We start from the raw sequence: 12,004 nt of genomic DNA, 5'->3' as shown, positions 1-12,004 counted from the left end.
TTATAAAAATGTAAATACGTTAATTATTCTCCTAGTTTTTGTACAATTTTTTTAGTGTTCTGTAGTTAAAGTTGATTCATAGGGTTTCTTTAGGGTTCTACTTACGTTTAGTTTATTATTTTTATCTATAGTGTTTAGTTTTTAAGTAGTTCATCTTGTTCGAGAGCCCCATTTTGGCCCCAGTTTAGGTTATATTATTGTAAATCCCTGTAGTTCAAATTTTCTAGAATTTGTATACTTGCTTGCTTTGACTGTCAGTATTCTCCTAAAATTATTGGTTTCTTTGGGCAAAAACAATGAAGATAATTCTTAATATTTCGAAACTGTTCCATCGGGTTTTAAAAAGGACGCGCTTCGTGACAATTCATTCAGTTTTAATTGTTTAGTCAGTTTTTACCTTGGAAACAATTAAACGACAGTCAAAGCGAGTTAGGTTAGTGTTTTCGACGTTGACAATAAAAGTGTGTTCCCGAATTTCGTTACAATATTAATACTGTACGAAAGGTGCACCATCCAAAAGTAAACAACGAGCGCAGTCGCCAAATACCTCTATTGCGAGAATATTTCTGGGAAAAACCTACAGCATTGCCGCTGTGTGTGGAAATTTAAAGATTCTAAATTAAAAATATTAATTATTATTAGTGTTTAGTCTAAACATAGTACAAAATAGTTTCGGTTATTAAACGAGTTTCGCTCTTTCTTTTGCTTTATCAAAAAGAATGCAATGCAACTCGGTATCGGCTAATTATAATAATTTATTATATCACTTCATTTTCTTCTGTTAAAATTGAGTAATCACTAGCAACATGGAATACTAAGCATGTTTATCAAGAAAATATCCTCTCTGCCCCCTGTGTAGATGTTGCGCTCAATCCAAAGCAGCCAATGTTTATTCTAGTGTATTCAATGTTCTAAGGATTTAATATTAATTTGTGTATCATATTAGAAAATTGTATTTAATATATTTTGAGACAAGGCATTTATTTATTTATATTCAATGTTAAATATCCGTTTCTTTTTATTTAACATTTGTTGGGATATTTTAGGAGACCCGATAGCAGAAGTAGTTCCCCACTAAAAAGTGACAGTAGGACGAGTTCTCCAAGAAAATTTGACAGCAGAGTGACATCACCAATTAAAGTGAACATTCGAAGTTCCTCGCCAGTGAAAACGGCTGACATAAAACCGCAATCTCCGAGAAAACTCAGAAACAATGAAGGTAACATGACAAATCATTAACAAAAAAACGAGACATTAATTTGAATAATTTATTTAATAGTTTTAAAGCCAGTTCCCAAACCAGTAGTAACACAACAGCCAGTAATGCAAAGGTCAGGGACTTTTTTGAAAGAGGAACCGACGGTTTTGACGAAGGTAACGTAAGAACATCCTCCCTCGTTCCTGCAGAATTTTCTGCATATACCCCGTAACCTCCCTAGTCCATCAAACATTCCACAAGACTTTTTTTAGGTTTAGGTTTTTTATTCGCTTATGTTTTAGGCCTGATTTACTTTGTAAAGCTGCGCTGCATAAAGTGGTCATTTAAAGAAATTTCCTAGCTAAACATTTTTTTTTGTTGTGATATACTAAATTTATGATTCACTAGAATAAAAGGAGGATCATTTATAATAGTTTAAAATTAAGTACATAATATCAAACTAGCTGTTTTACTTTAACAACTAAACTTCAGGAAAAAAGTACGTACATTTGAAAGAAGAATTAATTTTAAGACAAAAAGATGTATTAAATATGGATACTCAACGACTTAAAAAAAACACAAATTTTACATTATCCCGAAAAAGATATTGCTAGCGGCAATAGAACTTTTAATATTTAGAAGTTATAAACAATTTTTATTCATCCATAAGTAATTACAAATTATCAATTTAAAGAGGAAATAAAGCATTATTGGTAGAGAACCAAATGCCTATTCTTCCTAAATATCCTATGAAGCAATTTTATCTAATCTAAAGATTTTGAACTAAATATACTACCATAAAATGGGGTTACTTGGGACAAATTCACTTTAATTTTTTCAATAATGTGGTAATTTATCAGAGTTTATAGGGAGGAAAAGCGATCATCCCTTCGTAAAAAATTTCTTTCATATGAACTTAAACTATATAGCACCATAAATGACTCCTAATGTAAGAATATTTGTCAAAAAATATATTTATATTTACTGTCCCAAGTAACCCCCCGCATTGGGGTTAAATGGGACTCTACCCGTTTTACGCCGAAAACGCAATAAACTACTCAGTGGTTACTTGGGACAGCAGAAATATGAACATAATAGACATACACAGACAACACATCTTGTGTTGAATTTTTTGCTTTTATAATTATTTAGAGGAAAGAAAACCCTGAGTTGATACGAATTTCATAAATTCATTTATTTATTTATTACAAAAATGCATATCTAGACACTTAATAATGGTAGGTACTTGTAACATAGCTCTACGATTTGTATCGTAATTAGGAAAAAGGAACTAAAAAAATAAATTCAAAATCACAGCCTTTCGATTTGTATCGCAAGGAACAATAGAAACTAAAAAAATGTTCTCCAAACACAAAAAAATATCACAAGAACAAAAAAACTTTCTGTAAACCGAGAAAAATGGATCATTATTTGAGTTCTCCTTATTGTAACCAATCTGTATTTTCTAATTCATTAAATGTATGGCGGCCTCTAGTAATGCTCACGTTCGTTGCTTTGAGCAATCTTACAATTTTATCCTCTGGGACATGAAACTCATCGGCTAAATGTGGGAACACAAAATGTTTGTTATTTTTTGAAGATTTTCTCATAAAACTGCAAAAATATGATTTATGTCCGTCTTTAGTGTGGATTGATTTGACAAGTCTAATATAATATTTGTCGAGTTTCTTTTTTGTTCAAGCTGAAAAGGTAAATTTGGCAATAACAAAATCGTCGATTGAAATTCCTACCTTTCTAATTTCCTTATCAATGATTTGTTTTTGTCCATTTTGTTGGCTATTATTTCTTTCCTGGTTAATCTTATCTCGTAGTTCAACTAATGTCATGTTTTCCTCTATATCACTTTGGTCAAAATCTTCTCGGTTTTCGTTTATATCCACATTGTCAAAATCTTCCCAATTTTCCTCCATATCGACATCGTCAAAGTCTCTCTGGCCAACTAAGGATTCGGAATCGTGCAATGAAAACTGTTCGTCGTTCCCACTGCTCTCATCTCCGCTAGAACTGCTATTGCTAGAGCAAGCTACACTTAGTCCTGGTTGAACTTTTAATTTCGTTTTTCGTTTATTTTCTGGGATTTGGTTTATCCTTCTTTGCGATACCATATCAGCAAAAGTTTCTGACCATAAAGTGATTGTACTACCATCAGCACTTGGTTCTTTTCGAGGGATACGTTTCAATATGCTGCTCATCATCAAGAGGAAAAATGCCTGTTATCCTAAATCCACTTATTAAATTTTCCTCGATCGTTATGTTAAGCTTCTCTAGTGTCTCTGCTAATAGACTGGGAAACGTATCTTTTGGAATACACCCTCTATGAGACATTTTCCATTTATTAATCACTTGCCTTCAATAAGTCTTCAATGGTCGAAGCACAGCAACATCTAGGGGTTGACAAATATGTGTACTGTTTGGTGGGAGTAACACAAAACGAATATTAAATGCTTTGCAGAGGTTTATCACATTTATAGATAAATGTGAAGCTAAGTTGTCCCCGATTAACATTTTTGGAACATCCCTGTCATATTTTTGAAAGTATTTTAGAGCAATCTTGCTGAACCAATCTTCAAAAATCACCTCGTCAAACCAACCACTCTTCGATCGGTTATACCTGGTTCCTCTTGGACCTCCTTTCCGCTAAGTGTACAAATGTTCAGCTTTGTAAGCGACATAGCATGGTTAGAGCTTTCCGGATGCGGTCCCTGCAAACATTACGGAGGTGCTGCTTTTGCCAGAGTCCAATACTCTTTCGGGACGTTTACAGCCTCGCCTAACTATGGCCTTCTGTTTCCCAGGGTCATCGGTCAGATTAGTCTCATCATAGTTTATTATTAGATACGGTAAATTTGAAAATATTTCCTTAATACGTTTTCATCCACTTCTGCCCTAGATGATTTGATATTTTCACATAATCTTGTGGATAGCTCACCTCTGTGTTGACGCAAAAATGATAAAATCCAATCGGGCCCAGGGAAATTTTCTTTAAATCGTTTTTCTATGACACCCTTAATATCCAGATATCGTTTCACCATGCACCTTATTTCAAAGTGAAATAAGGGTAATTCCCATTCAGCTGTTGTGTGTAGTCTTCTGCCGCTTTTTTCAAAACTGTAGGTCTTCCCTAAATTCTGCTTTGTACATCTTCTCTGTAAAGTTGATTTGGTTACCTTCCATTTTTCAGAAGCTCTTCTATAGGACATTCCAGATTGCACGTCTATATTTTTTCCTTCAGTCATGATATTTTTTAGAGCCTACTTTGCGAATATATTTTCTTGGCATGTTGATTCCTGAAAACAACCCAGATTAAAGGTTTGTTCCAACCCATCAAAAAACCGCCCTGAAACTGCGCATGCGTGTGAAAACACTTTTGGGACCGTCTCGGGAGGTTTTTTGATGGATTGGAACAAACCTTAAATAGTATGGGGTAACTTGAGACACGGGCTAACATGGGACAATGGTTGTCCCAAGTTACCCAAAATCATGACCTTATAGAAAAATTTAGTTTAAAAACAAGGTCTAAAAGCAGGTAACAATATTGGCAATATTTATAAAACATACGAAACTAAATAAAGAAAATAATTGGACTTACCTGTTTACCTTTCGACTACCTTTTCCAGATAAAGTTTTAAACACTTATTTTTGCCGTATTTCTGACCACCACTTATGTTTTTTTTTATACTTCTGAAATGTCATCAATTTAGAAAGAATTAATGTAATTTATTCATTAACCTGTTGCTCTTCAACTACCGAAAACATTAAATTGAGGTTATGTTTATATTTGCGTTGTTGCCACTAGCAAAATTAGAACATGAGATGTTGCCTCCCAAATAACCCCGACGCGACGTCCCAAATGACCCCATTTTACGGTATAACAAAATAAAATGAAAATATTACTTTAATATACAAGTTTAAATATATGTTCTCAGAAAATTCTTTTTTGAATACTAAATGAAGCTTTCACTTAAATTGTAAATATCAGTTTGGAAGGTGAGTCTATTGCAAAGATACTCTAATAGTTTTTTTAGCTAGTTTAAAGAAGAGCATTTATTTTGTAAAATATATTTTTTGCTAATATTTCACTATCCACTAATTTATAAGAAATGGAGTTAAGATCTGACATAATTACATGTAAATATTTTTTCATTTCAAAATAAAGTTGATAAATAAATAGTTTTGAGAAGTATATTCTTTATTAATATAAGCTTTAAGTCTTAATTATATTAAGCTTATTAATAAAAAATTTGCAGGTTTTTTAAATTTTTATAGAAAATTGTTTGTTTCTTATAAAAAAATTAATTTTTTTATGATCTGTCTGATCAAAACTTAATATGTTAAAAATTAATTTTTTTTTTATATTTCATTTTTTTAACTATATGGTATTTTGGACAAATGACGTGTTATTAAAAAAAAGAGGCCATTATTTGCAAAACTTGCTTTTTGCTCGTAAGCCTTTTTTTGGAAAATCGAAAAAAAACTATTAAAGGCCCTGTAGTATTTTTCTCGCAATTGAAAGGTTTTTATAATTGTTGCTTATGACTTTTAGAAATGTAGTTTAGGAGGTTTCAGCCTAACATAATTGCAAAGTTTTTAAAAAACAGGGTTTTTTATTGCAAATAACCAGTTTTGAAAATACATAGGTACCTTAAATTAAAAAAAAATAGTAATTAGTTCAATAAAGTAAGTTATTTTGTCATACAAATAAAACATTGAAATTCGCATTTCTAATGATACTTATTTAAAAAAACATATAAAGAAAAAAACAGAAAAAAATCCTAACCATCGACGGTTTCTTCTGGTGAGGCAGAATCTTTTTTTAAGTGTTTTTTATAAAACGTTAGTTCCGGAAGGCTTCTCCAATTTTCTCCGTAGTGTTTGGAAAGGAGACCATTAATAATTCCTTTATCCCCCTTAAGTTCTTTTCCCAGTGGTAATTTCAGAGGAGCCATTGAAGAAAGGCTAAATTTTTTTTTACAAACACTTTTAGCTTTTCCAATTGCATTGTTGTAATTGGGCTTACCTCGGATCAGAACATTTTTATCTTTTTTTACAAAAATAAACCGCTTTGCCTTATTAAATTCAAAGTGCCATGAACTAGGCAGCTTAATAACACGTTTTGCTTGTGTTCTCCAATCAGAGACATCCCAATCGATACCGATTTTCCGTATAGTGGAATGCTTTCTAAGTAAATCATCGTAGTCACTAATTTTGACGATAACAGGCATTTTTTTAATATCTTTTTCTATAAGGCCGAAGATGCGATCAGGCGATAAAGGAATGACCGACGATCGGAAAAATCAGTTCAGTTTGTTTAATATGTTTCGGCGCTTCTTCTAGAAGCCAATAAGCCAACATTGCCATCATATTCGTGTTTTTGTTTTGTCCGCCGCAACCATCAGCGAACAAACGAACTGATTCTATACTGGGATCAAAATCAAAATTATTTAGAGCATGTTGCAAAGCTGATGCAATTGTATTAGAATCTTTGCGGGAATCAATTTCTGTCCACAAGTAAGAAAACACATTGCTTGGCCTTTTTATCTTTAGAAGTTCCAGCGACAATGGTAAAATTATTATAGTTGATTTGCTGGCTAAAATATGCTGCTTGATCAGGTAGTCTTGGCAGTACCAAGTTTTTCTGGCAGTCGAATGAAAAGTAAGTTGTGTTGGGTTCAGGATTTTTAAGCAGTTTGAAGCCTTTGCCTTTGCGATATGAACATGATGCTGAGTGACATCTAAAGAAGTTGCTACTTTTAGCTTCTCCTTTGTTCTTAAGCAAGTAGAACAACAGTCAGTTAGCGGGGTTCCAAGCGATATTGTACTTAGCATTTACATACTTTTGAAAATAAGAAATCTTTACATGCATAGGCTGTGGAACTTTCTGACGATAATGGTTGAAAAGTTTCTTAAAATTTAAGTCACATGGCAAGTAAATCCTCACACTCGTCTTGTTTCTACAGTAATGAGATCGGTACATGTAATGGATTCTATAAATTGTTTGATGCAGTTTCGTTTTTCGTCATTTTTTGGACCCACTCTATCACCACCCCTACGTTCCCTTGGTATCTCTCCTGTTACAACAAAATTTCTTACAATTCTTTGTATGCGGTCCTTGCTTAAATTTGTAATTCCTAGAAATGACTCTAATCATCTCTCCTTTACTCAGACGAACGTGGTATTTTATTGACACTGCAGCATGATTAGATTTCCCCCTTTTTGGTTTTTCTCCCTGACAACACGCTAATATCAAAAGATCTTGGCTAATTTTATTTTTTGTCTGGTAAAAATAGAATGAAAATCTTTAATTTGCTTCATTGTGAGTGTGGAACAATAATATGGTAATCCGGGTCGTCCATTATGTCCACAAATTGGAAAAGCCGAAAGAGCTTTTGGTGTATTTCTGTAACAATATAAATTGACAAAAATTACACAATAGCTGCATACATAAAACATAATATCGATACAACTCATGACTCACGGCTAGTAAACTTTTTGTTAGCCCTACTCGACTTTAAAAAAAAAGACAAAGAAATTAAAAAAAAAACAACTGACACTGCAATAAAACTCAAACGATTACCGCACAAGTTCAAATTCATAAGTTTAAGATGAAGTACTTACCTAGCAAGTTTAGCAACATTCCTTTTATGCGTTTCTGGCTGAAGAAGTTTTTTGCGTCCTTTTCCCTGTGGACTAGGTTTAACAGACATAACATTTTCACCAACTAACTCCATATTAATAAAAAAAACTTTTTCTTATTCGCCAAGAAAACACCTGTGTAGTTGCTTGAATTAAAAATACTTAAATGCCGTTCCGAAAAAAGTTTTTGTAAACAACCCTACAACAGCTGCTACCGCGTGTTAATCACGTGATTTAACAAGTAAATTTCATTGGTGTCAGAACAAGGAGCGAGTTTTGCAAGCAAAACGTCAAAGCAAAGAGCTAGTTCTGCATATAACTGTAATTTTCTTCTCAGTATTTACATGCTAAAAAGAGACTTTTGAAAAATTCTGATTTTATCATTTGATTCCCCTTCAAAATTTAAATGAACTTAGCAAAAAAAAAGAAATTCCATGATTTTGTCGATTGGCAAGTTTTGCAAATAATGACCTCAATATATAACATGTTATTTAATTTTGCTAATACTAATTCTTTATAATTTGTTATATCTGATGCTCGCAATTCTGAATTAGAGTGAGTAGGCCTTTTTAGAGAAAAAATTGATAATAAATGACGAGAAAATAATACGAGGTTCACTAAATAATATTATCGTGAAGCTACCACTAAAATTGTAAAAATTAAATTACATTTTTTTTTATAGAAATTTAATTTTTCCAGCCAACTCAAGCCAGTAGTAAAAAGTGGGTATCATTAGATTTACTTAAAAATATAGCTTTTTGCCTTAAAGTTTACGAAGGAATCGCTCCTTTAATATACTCACGCAATTCATTAAGACACTGTATGTCCGGTAATTAATACTACATCGCAAAAGTTCATATTAACTAAATTACAGTGTGGTAAAGTTTAACATTTTTTTTTTTTTTTTTAATATTCTTACTAAGAAAATCAACCATTTTTAACAAAAATTATATATTTGGATACTTTTTAATTTGGATTTACATATTTATTAAATAATATACATCCGGTCTATATTCGGAGATATTTAGAGCGGAAAATTGATTATTTGATTATTGTTAGATCTTGATTATAGGAGGCTCTGTCTATGTAATTTTTCATAATTATCTCTATAATCCACATCAAAACCTAACAAAAAATCGGTTTTCAGCTCTAAAAATCCCCCAAACACCAAATTTTTGGTTTTTTCGAAGATGTGAAAAAAATGTAACTTATCGTAGTTAATATCAACTTTTGCCATGTAATATTAATTAGCGGACATCCTGTATATAGTTCCTTATCATTTATTAAACATTATTAATAACTTATTTAAAATAAATTAAAAAACGTGTTTTATTTTCCTTTACAAATATTCATTTTTTTCAACTTTATGTACTTATTTTTAAATATGACCGTGTATAACGTTTTAAAAACCTTAAACTCCCTCTACATGGTAGTGCTTTCCCAGCAAAAGAATTATTATATTTTTTAAATTATCACAAATATGCAGCGTTAGAAATACATCACTCTCAATAAATGTAATTCTTTATAGTCTTACGTAGTTATTTTTTGATAAATAGTATTGTGCTTAGTATTAAAAGAAGGTTGTCCCTTTGACCTGTTTTGGAAATTTTAGATGTGATAGAGCCATTGCTTAATATTGAATTATCAACCCTATACAGGCAATAAACAACTTTCATAATTGTGTTGCAATAATGCATTCTATTATAGCAGTTTATTAAAAATCAAAATATTTTAAATGTGTAACTGGAGAATGTAAAAATGTTACCTAGTCATAATAGTTTTGTTTTAAGTTTTGATCTCTTTAAAATGTATTTATTCATATATCTATTTATTTTTAGTTGATTTTTTTTGTTTATTTGGTTGCCATAAGTTTGTAAAATCGTTTAATTTTAAAATTTTGGGCAAAGTTATACTAATGCTTCCCTACTCAGATGAGATTTGTAAATGTAGTAAATTGTATGCTATACTATTGCAAAAAAATTGTAAATTATTATATTAACTGTTATAAATTGCTTCTAGTAAGGCGTCTAGTAATATTTTTGGTAGTAATTGTAAGCATGCATTATAAGTCTATACTGAGAGAAAATGGAATCTGTATAAATTAATTCCTTGAAGTTTGTTTATTACATTAAAAATTAACGTTTGCCTCAACAAGGCCGCAAATACAACTCTAAACACCTAAGTCTTAATAAAATATAATAAATAATTTAAATAAAGTATTTGTATGAGGTTGCATTTTAAAACACATACCTAACTAGTATTATATTTTTAATTATTATAAATTTCAATGCTATGTAGACCCTTTAATATTCCTTAGTTAGGAATATTAACGTTCTTAAACCGATTTTTTTGTCTCACGGTATATTTTAAAATGCATGCTTTATTGTGTAACTTTAAGCAGAGATATGAATAGGAATTGATTTGTCTGATTAAATTAATTGAGGTAAAATAATTACGCGTAATTTTATCAAATTAATTGTATTTAATAACGGTTCCCATTTTTGAAACTATTTGATGTTGATACATATACAGGTAATATAGATAATTTTACGATGATGTTAATGCAATATCTGAGTTATTGTTAATTTAATCCCATAAATCGACGAAATTGGTTTCATAACAGGCGCATTGAAAGTTTGGCTGCGGTTATACCGAAGCTAAATTTCCAGTGTTTTTATTACGTGGAAAGTTAGGGCTCGTCGGAAATCAGCGTCTTTCTGTCCTTGGTATGTAAATTATTTTGTAAATTTTATGAGAGGAAAGATACTTTTATCAGTCGCGTTTGAGTGTAAGCTGATAATTTATTTGCATACCTGTATATGATCGCACATATTCAATAATTTATTACTTAATACATTATGTAGTGATAAAAAAAGGGAAAATGCAGGAATTTAAAATAATAATAATTATAGCATTCAAGAATATTCAGAATTTTGCAATATAAAGATCAAAAAATTTTTTTTACAATCTAAGCTTTTTACTAAAACAATTATAGTGTTTAAACGTATTATTTAATCCATTATTGGCCAACTCAAGTTAAAAACATTTTCAAATATATATTTATTAAATTATATTAAAAACAAGTAAACCCAGATATTTTTTTAGAAGAAAAAATAATTTCATAAATTTGGAAAAATCTACACGGGGGCGTATTTGCCCGCAAATAGTTAACGATATAAGTAAAATAAAACGTTTATATGAAAGGCTTCAAAGCAATCAGGATGCAGATGCGCATTACATTTTTTGCACATATAATTGGTATTACTTTTGCAAAATGGGAATTTCTTTCTTGCAGTGTTAGCTTCCCTAATTATGATATGCCCGATATTGTCAAACCTTATGTCGCCTGGTAAAGCAGATTAAGGGGGCTACCTTACGACGAGTTGGATTTTACTGAATTTGAAACTTTATTACTGTCTACTACTGACATCATGCTAATGTTAATCGGAATTCAAGTTGACCAATATTGGTTTCATGCGCGATGTTTTTTTTTCAACTGTTCACCACCATACTATGAATAAGATTTGTAAACAATGGCACACAAAACACCACCACTTTTTGCCTTTTATACAGAGTATGTAGAGGTCTACCCCACTCATATGTGAATTGTATTGTTGAATGACATTTGGTTGATTGATTAGCACTTCTTTACGCTTCTTGTGGTTGTAACGTTTAGCATGTGTAAGTGGGGTAAAATATTCCAAAAAGTTGTTATTAGAGTGACAACAGAATTCTCATTTCATCGAGTGACAAGGATATTCAATATTGTTTAAGTCAAAAGCAGATGTGAAGTCCTCTAGCTCCTTTTGACATGGTTTTGTTGTCTTCAATTGGACATTTCGTAGTCCGGTTGTCTATTAACGTAACAGTCGCAAAGAACCTTCTTTTTACCACAGACAGAAGGTCCAATACAACTCGTGATCCTAATGTGCTTAATCCTAAGTTTTTTTTTCGCTGTCTTTCCACCAGATCGAATAAAGTGCGTATCGAGAAAGTGCAATAGGTAGCCCGTATCAGAGTAAAGGTACCATACCAATACCTGAATACAACAGTGAGATAAATCCTAATTAACTGTTTTGAGATAATGGCAATCTGATTCTGTATGGTGGTAATTAATATTTGTGAAGTGAATTTTTCTTTAACCACGTGATT

General features: G+C 31.4%; 1 protein-coding gene across 1 annotated transcript in view; it reads left to right on the top strand.

The window, feature by feature from the left end:
- The window catches only part of LOC126745866 (uncharacterized), a 103,685-nt gene extending 98,318 nt beyond the window's left edge, over positions 1-5,367 (top strand). The window contains exons 10-11 of the mRNA XM_050453930.1: positions 1,047-1,219; positions 1,280-5,367. Coding sequence (XP_050309887.1) covers positions 1,047-1,219; positions 1,280-1,383 — 277 coding nt within the window. The 3' untranslated portion in view covers positions 1,384-5,367. The remainder of the gene's footprint in view (positions 1-1,046; positions 1,220-1,279) is intronic.
- Positions 5,368-12,004: the final 6,637 nt, after the last annotated feature.

Source organism: Anthonomus grandis, chromosome 1 (genome assembly GCF_022605725.1).
Source record: "Anthonomus grandis grandis chromosome 1, icAntGran1.3, whole genome shotgun sequence".
Lineage (NCBI taxonomy): Eukaryota > Metazoa > Arthropoda > Insecta > Coleoptera > Curculionidae > Anthonomus > Anthonomus grandis.
Note: the sequence above shows the minus strand (reverse complement) of the source record. Positions and strands in the feature narration are given on the sequence as shown.